General features: G+C 51.8%; 1 protein-coding gene across 1 annotated transcript in view; it reads left to right on the top strand.

Moving 5' to 3' along the window:
- dennd5b (DENN/MADD domain containing 5B) overlaps positions 1 to 7,500 on the top strand; it is a 60,706-nt gene that overhangs the window by 42,422 nt on the left and 10,784 nt on the right. The window contains 8 exon segments of the mRNA XM_083692326.1: positions 102 to 713; positions 1,640 to 1,871; positions 3,846 to 3,996; positions 4,441 to 4,531; positions 5,609 to 5,740; positions 6,134 to 6,286; positions 6,891 to 6,969; positions 7,260 to 7,341. Coding sequence (XP_083548452.1) covers positions 102 to 713; positions 1,640 to 1,871; positions 3,846 to 3,996; positions 4,441 to 4,531; positions 5,609 to 5,740; positions 6,134 to 6,286; positions 6,891 to 6,969; positions 7,260 to 7,341 — 1,532 coding nt within the window.

Here is a 7,500-nt window from a genome sequence, read left to right as displayed (position 1 = left end):
AGATTTCAGTGTATTTCAATTATTGTAGATATTTCATTTCAATATCCAAACCCCTCTCTCTCTCTCTCTCTCTCTCTCTCTCTCTCTCTCTCCCCTCCCAGGCTAACCTGTGCTTCGTGGACATAGACAACCACTGCATCGAGTTGCCTGAGGACTTCCCCCAGTTCCCCAACAAACCCGAGTTCATCCAAGAGATCAGCGAGGTTCTGGCGCGTTTCGGCCTCTCGCCAGTTGGGGACGTTCCTCCGATCTCTACCCCCACCCCTACGACCACCACCGCCACCGCCGCCGCCGCCCCAGGGTCCGGCTCTCTCTCCAGACGCGACCCCGGCCTGAAGAGCCTGGCCCTGAGGGAGCTGGAGGACGACGGCAGGAACGGGAACCTGGGCGGCGAGGCGCTGGCCGTGCTGGAGCTGCTCCAGGGGAACGCCACGCTGGAGAGGCTGCAGGCGCTGGCCAAGCGCACGGGGGTGACAGTGGGCCGCGTGGACGCCCTGAGGGGGGTCGGGGGGGCGGAGGGCGAGGCCCCGGGGGCCCGGACGGCGGCGGAGGAGGAGGAGCTCAGGAACGCCAAGATGAATGTGCAGCTGAGGGAGGTGTTCGCCAGCCGCTTCACAACCATGTTCGCCGACTACGAGGCGTTCGTCATCCAGAGCGCCCACGACCTGGAGTCCTGGCTCACCAACAGGGAGCAGATGCACAACTTTGACAAGGTGAGGTGTGCACACACACACACACACACACACACACACACACACACTCACACACCCACCCACACACCAACTTAGACATACAACAACTTACACAGGCAGGCACACACATACATACACACACACACACACACACACACAGACACACAGACTTTGTGGCTCTTATTCAGAGAGAGAGAGAGAGAGAGACAGGTGAAAATGCACCTTCCAGACACCAACACACCCACCCACACACCAACTTATACATAGAACAACTTACACAGGCACACACACACACAGGTAAACTCCCATACACACACACACACACACACACACACACACACAGGTAAACTCCCATACAGTTAAACTCATACACACACCCTAGTCCCGACTGTATACAGTATATTGGGGGTCTGAACAGAATAAGGAGATTTGTGCCTGAGCTGCTGGACAGGTTGTTTGTCCTAATAGAAGTCCACCGCGGCGTCGTCAAGCTGTGTGGGAGGCTTTAGATTCAATCCTATTCTCAGTAAACCGTTCTCCAGGAAAATATGAGATTGTTTGCCTCAGCTAGACGCTTCCGTGGAATAAACAAGATAAACACAGACAGAGCAGGGGAAATTGAGGGGGAGACGGGGGGAGGAAGGGGGAGGAAGGGGGGGGGGTATTGGCATTGGCAGTGTTTGTGTTTATATGAAATCAGTTGACAGAAATGGGTCACAGGGATGATGTTTTGACGTAGCCTGCTGTATGCGTGTGCATGCCTACATGGGGGTTTACAATATAAAAGTGTGCTTTTGTTTACCTCTCTGGATCTCTCCCTGCTTCTGTGTGTGTGTGTGTGTGTGTGTGTGTGTGTGTGTGTGTGTGTGTGTGTGTGTGTGTGTGTGTGTGTGTGTGCGCGTCCGCGTGTGCGTGACACTATATTAACACATCCGTCCCCCTTCCAGGCTTCGTTCCTGTCCGACCAGCCGGAGCCCTACCTGCCCTTCCTGTCCCACTTCATCGAGACCCAGATGTTCGCCACCTTCATCGACAACAAGATCATGTCCCAGTGGGAGGAGAAGGAGCCTCTGCTGCGGGTGTTTGACGGACGCATCGACAAGGCCCGCCTCTACAACGTCCGTGCGCCCAGCCTCCGCTCCTCCAACTACCAGAGGTGCACCATCCTCAAGGAGTCTGGTGAGTCACCTGAGAGAGACAGAGAGAGAGAGAGAGGTGTGTGTGTGTGTGTGTGCGTGCGTGCGTGAAAGACAGAGGCATAATTAAAGGACGAGAGAGAGAGACAGACACACAGACACACAGACACACAGACACACACACACACACACACACACACACACACACTAAGAGCCAGTGGGTTAGAATGCAGAGTCATTCATTCCCTCTGCTCTGTTGATCAGCATGCTGTATATGACTGCTGTCTGTCTGCCTGCCTGTCTGTTTCTCTGCCTGTCTGTCTGCCTGCCTGCCTGCCTGTCTGTCTATCTGACATACCAATGAACCTTTGGCTGAGGTCACACAGGACTCTGCTGCTCATCCTCTTTAGTACTGAGCCTTTAAAACCCAACACAACACATCCCTCTCTTTCTATCTCTCTATCTGTCACTCTCTCCCATTCCTCTCTGTCGGCTCCCCTCCTCCCTCTCTCTCCCCCTCCCTCTCTGACCCCCTCCCTCTCTCTCCCCTCCCCTCCTCCCTCTCTCTCCCCCTCCCTCTCTGACCCCCTCCCTCTCTCTCCCCCTCCCTCTCTGTCCCCCTCCCTCTCTACCCCCCTCCCTCTCTACCCCCCCCCCCCTCTCTGCCCCCCCCCCCCTCTCTATCGCCCTCTCATTTATTATTCTGAAACGGCTGACTTCCCTCTAGTCCGGGCTGATGCTCCTCTAGGAACCAGTCCCTATTTTTCTTTATCTCAACACACACACACACACACACACACACACCGTACCGTGTCTGTGAGAGTGTCTAGTCAGGTCTTTTCTCTTGATTAGACTTCGTTTGGCTTTTCTTCATTAAGTCTCTGATTGCTGCTGAATTTGCAGAAGGAAGCCAGACTCAGGACTGACTCAGATCGGGGATGGGGAGCGGAGGGGTTTTAGGGGACTGTGTGTGTGTGTGTGTGAGAGAGTGTGTGTGTGCGCGTGCGTGTGCGCGTGTCGGTTGGCGCCTGGCCTGTGTGACTGTGTTGAATGGAGCAAGGGCAAAAGCCTAATTGCTCAGGGAGAGCTCATTCAGAGGTGACGGCGTGTGCAGGTACCCAATTACGCAGACAAAAGAACCTCTTTTCATTGTTCCTAATTTCCCCAAGTCGCTCCGCTGCTCCTCTCTCCCCGCCGAACCGTAACGAGGACCGAGATTAACACCACTTCCATTCAGACCAGCTTTATTAATGCACATTAAACAGTCATGTGAATGTGGCATTGAAATGACCAAGTGGCCTGCATTGAAATAACCAAAGCCACAGGCGGTGCCTCGCTGCCATCAGAAGGCTGTATGGTTGGGTGCCTGATGGTTTGTGTTGATTTGAATTTTGTGTCTCGCTCTGTGCCCTGTGAAAGTGTTCCCAACGACAGGAACTTAATTAGATAAAGGGGAGGGGAGGGAGGGGAGGAGGAAGGGAGGGGGGGGAGGGAGGGAGGGGAGGAGGGAGGGAGAGTACAGAGAGATACAGAGAGAAGAGAGAGGGGGGTTGTTTACAGTTGGTTGAGCAAGACAGAGATAAAGTGGCAGAGAGAGAGAGAGAGAGAGAGACAGAGAGAGAGAGAGAAGGATGAAAGGACAGCACACCGTGTCCTGTAATTAATTGTACAAACACACGGCTTTGATGTCCCGCCGAGCTTTTTTGTCGAGGAGAAGAAGAGTGGCAGCGTACTCTGCCTGTTTAGGAAGGCTGAAGGACGTGTGTGTGTGTAGGTGTGTGTAGGTGTGTGTGTGTAGCTGTGTATGTGTGTCTGTTAGTCTCTCCATTCAAAGTAAATTCAAAAGCACTTTGTCGTCCTTGTAGTCGATATGTGGATAGTTTGCCCTTGCTCAAATGTACCCCGCCCCCCCCCTCTCTCTCTCTCTCTCTCTCACTCTCTCTCTCTCTCTCTCTCTCTCTCTCTCTCTCTCTCTCTCTCTCTTTCTCTCCCTCTCTCCCTCTCTCTCCCTCCACAGCCCAGGCCATCGAACAGAGGCTGATGAAGATCGACCACACAGCCATCCACCCCCACCTGCTGGATATGAAGATCGGGCAGGGAAAGTACGAGCAGGGCTTCTTCCCCAAGCTCCAGGGCGACGTGCTGGCCGCGGGACCCACCAACAACAAGTTAGTAAACCACCTCCCGACAGAAGACACAACCGTTAACATGGGTAGTTAAGATATGAGATAACATGGGTAGTTAGGATATGAGATCACATGGGTAGTTAGGATATGAGATCACATGGGTAGTTAGGATATGATATCACATGGGTAGTTAAGATATGAGATCACATGGGTAGTTAGGATATGATATCACATGGGTAGTTAAGATATGAGATAACATGGGTAGTTAGGATATGATATCACATGGGTAGTTAAGATATGAGATCACATGGGTAGTTAGGATATGAGATAACATGGGTAGTTAGGATATGATATCACATGGGTAGTTAAGATATGATATCACATGGGTAGTTAAGATATGAGATAACATGGGTAGCTGGGATATGAGATAACATCACACACGTGTAGGATGTTCCCGGCGCGTGACGGTGGTGTCTCTGTCAACAGGTGGTCCAATCGCACAGCTACAGCCCAGCGGAGGAAAGACCGCCACCGGCAGCAAACAGAGCACCTGACCCTGGACAACGACCTCAAAGAGGTACGCACACACACACACACACGCACACACACGCGCACACACACACACACACACCCTCCCTCTTCATCCTCTCCTCTTCCTCCCCCGAGTCCGGCAGCAACTTTATTTTCTTAGAAAGTTGTAGGGACTTATTTGTAATGTTTATTATTATTATTATTATTATTATTATTTGTAAGTTAGTTAGTACTGTTCTGTCCTTGTTCTCTTCGGTTTTCTATTTCACGTCCTCCAAGTCTTGTTTGTCTGAACTGATGTCATGTTGATTCCTGTTGTTGTCTGTTTTAGTTGTCTGTAGTTTTAGTTGTCTGTAGTTTTAGTTGTCTGTAGTTTAGTTCTCTCTCTCTGTCTCGTTTGAATGTCTTGTGCATTCATGTGCATGCGTCCTTCTTTTCTTTGCCATTCTTTTCTCGTTCCCCCTCTTTTCTGTTGGTCGTGTCGGTCCTCTGGTGTCGGCTGGGGTTGGGCTGTACCACTCCTCAGCAGGTAGAGGGGTGTCTGGTCCTGCAGAACTCTATGGCGTTCTGGGAGTGGGACATGGCGTCACCCCCGCCTCTCAAACCACCCAAAAAGTCTGCCTCGGCCAGCTGCCTGGTATGTGGAGGAGCTGTCAGTGATGGACCCCCCCCCGCCCCCCCCACAAACCCCCAAAGAACCTCCGCCACCCCCCCACTCCCCAAGCCTCAAGCTCCCCAAACGACCCTCACTCCTCCACTCTCCTCCCGATTTACTATCTAGCAGAGTGTGTCACTGAGCAGTGCTTCAACTCAGTTCAGGAAAAAAAAACTCTATGTCTCATATAGCTGGATCAGAACCAAACAATGACCCTGTCTCTCACTCTCCATATATCTCTGATTCCCCCCACACACATAAACAAACACACACACACACACACATCCTCACTCACACACACACATCCTCCCCCCCCCCCCCCCCCCACACACACACACACATCCTCACTCACACACACACACACACAAACACACACACAACCCCCCGTCTCCCCCCCCCCCCCAAACACACACACACACACACACATGTACAGCACTAAACAGCGCTCTGCTCTCTGTCCCCATGCAGAAGTACATGCAGGAGGCCCGTAGCCTGGGTAAGAACCTGAGGCAGCCCAAGCTGTCGGACCTCTCCCCCGCCGTCATCGCCCAGACCAACTGGAAGTTTGTGGAGGGACTGCTCAAGGAGTGTCGCATGAAGGTGGGTGTGAGAGCCCCGCACCCCCCCCCCCCCTCTCTCTCTCTACTCCGTCACTCCCCTCTCACCCAGCCATACCCTGTCCTGGTCCCGGAGAGCCGGAGTGGGCCCGGGGTTTTGTTCCCAGCCTGGTGCTTTCATCACACCTGATTGAACTAATCAACCGACCTTTAAAACGGTGATTTAGCTGAGTCAGGTGTGCTCATGGCTGAGGTGAAGGAAAAGCATTAAACGTGTGAGTGTGAGTGTGCACGCGTGTGTGTGTGCGCGTGTGAGTGTGTGTGTGAGTGTGTGTGTGTGTGTGTGTGTGTGTGTGTGCGCGTGTGAGTTGGTGAATGTGTGTGTGTGAGTGTGAGTGTGTGTGTGTGTGTATTCATGGTGGTCTCCTGTGTGCAGACCAAGCGTATGCTGGTGGAGAAGATGGGGAGGGAGGCGGTGGAGCTGGGCCATGGGGAGGCCACCATCACAGGGCTGGAGGAGAACACGCTCATCGCCAGCCTCTGTGACCTGCTGGAGAGAATCTGGAGCCACGGCTTGCAGGTCAAACAGGTCAGGACACGCGCACGCACACACACGCACATACTGTAGAAACGCACACACACACACGCACGCAGGCACACACACGCACATACTGTAGAAACGCACACGCACGCAGGCACACACACACACACATACTGTAGATATACACACACACACACAGATCCACACAAACCCACTCTCACTCACACCCACACCCCTTAATCAGGTTTTATCGTAAAGACCATAATTACTTTTACAAATCCATATTGCATATACAGTATAAAAACACACACACACACACACACACACACATAAACCCACTCACAAACCCACTCTCACTCACAGCCCTTAATCAGGTTTTATCGTAAAGACAATAATTACTTCTACAAATCCACATTGCATAGACAGTATACAAACACACACACACACACACTGGAGCCATCGGCTGGAGGTCAAACAGGTCAGTTGTACACGTTGGTTAATCAGATTTTACAGTAAGGACCATATTACCATATTGCATGAGGTTTAGAGATTATTGACTGGTAATCTACTTTATGTCTATAATCTCTTTGTGTTAGTGGAGGTATTGGCTGTGTGTTCTGTGATCTCTGACCTCTGAACTTTGACCCTGCAGGGGAAGTCTGCCCTGTGGTCCCACCTGCAGCACTACATGGCCAGAGAGGAGAAACTAGAACTGCAGGCAGAGTCACCAGGTAACACACCACACACACACATGTACACACACATGTACACACACACAAGCACACACACACACACACACACACACACACAAGCACAAGCACACATACAGTATACACTCATACATACACACACACACACACATGTACACACACACAAGCACACACACACACACACACACACAAGCACAAGCACACATACAGTATACACTCATACATACACACACACACACACACACACAGACACACACAGTTGGTGGTTTGCCCAGGCTGAGAGTGTGTGTGTGTGTGTTTCCCGCTCCCAGTGTCCAGCGGTCCTGAGAGACGGAAGTCTGAGTCGGCCATCGGGATGCCATCACTGCGTGTGTCCGTCATACAGGATATGAGGTATGAACTTCCTCCCTCTATACAGGTGGATGGTCATTTCTACAGGTGGATATCAATCTATTATTAACTCTTAAATTCTCCCTTTTCTCTCCCCCTTCTCTCTCTCTCTTCATCCCTCTTTCCCTCTCCCCCTCTATCTCTCTTTCTGTCTTGTTCTCT

This window comes from Argentina silus (genome assembly GCF_951799395.1).
Source record: "Argentina silus genome assembly, chromosome: 20".
Classification (NCBI taxonomy): Eukaryota; Metazoa; Chordata; class Actinopteri; order Argentiniformes; family Argentinidae; genus Argentina; species Argentina silus.
The sequence above is the reverse complement of the archived record's forward strand: the minus strand, read 5'-3'. Positions and strand labels throughout refer to the sequence as shown.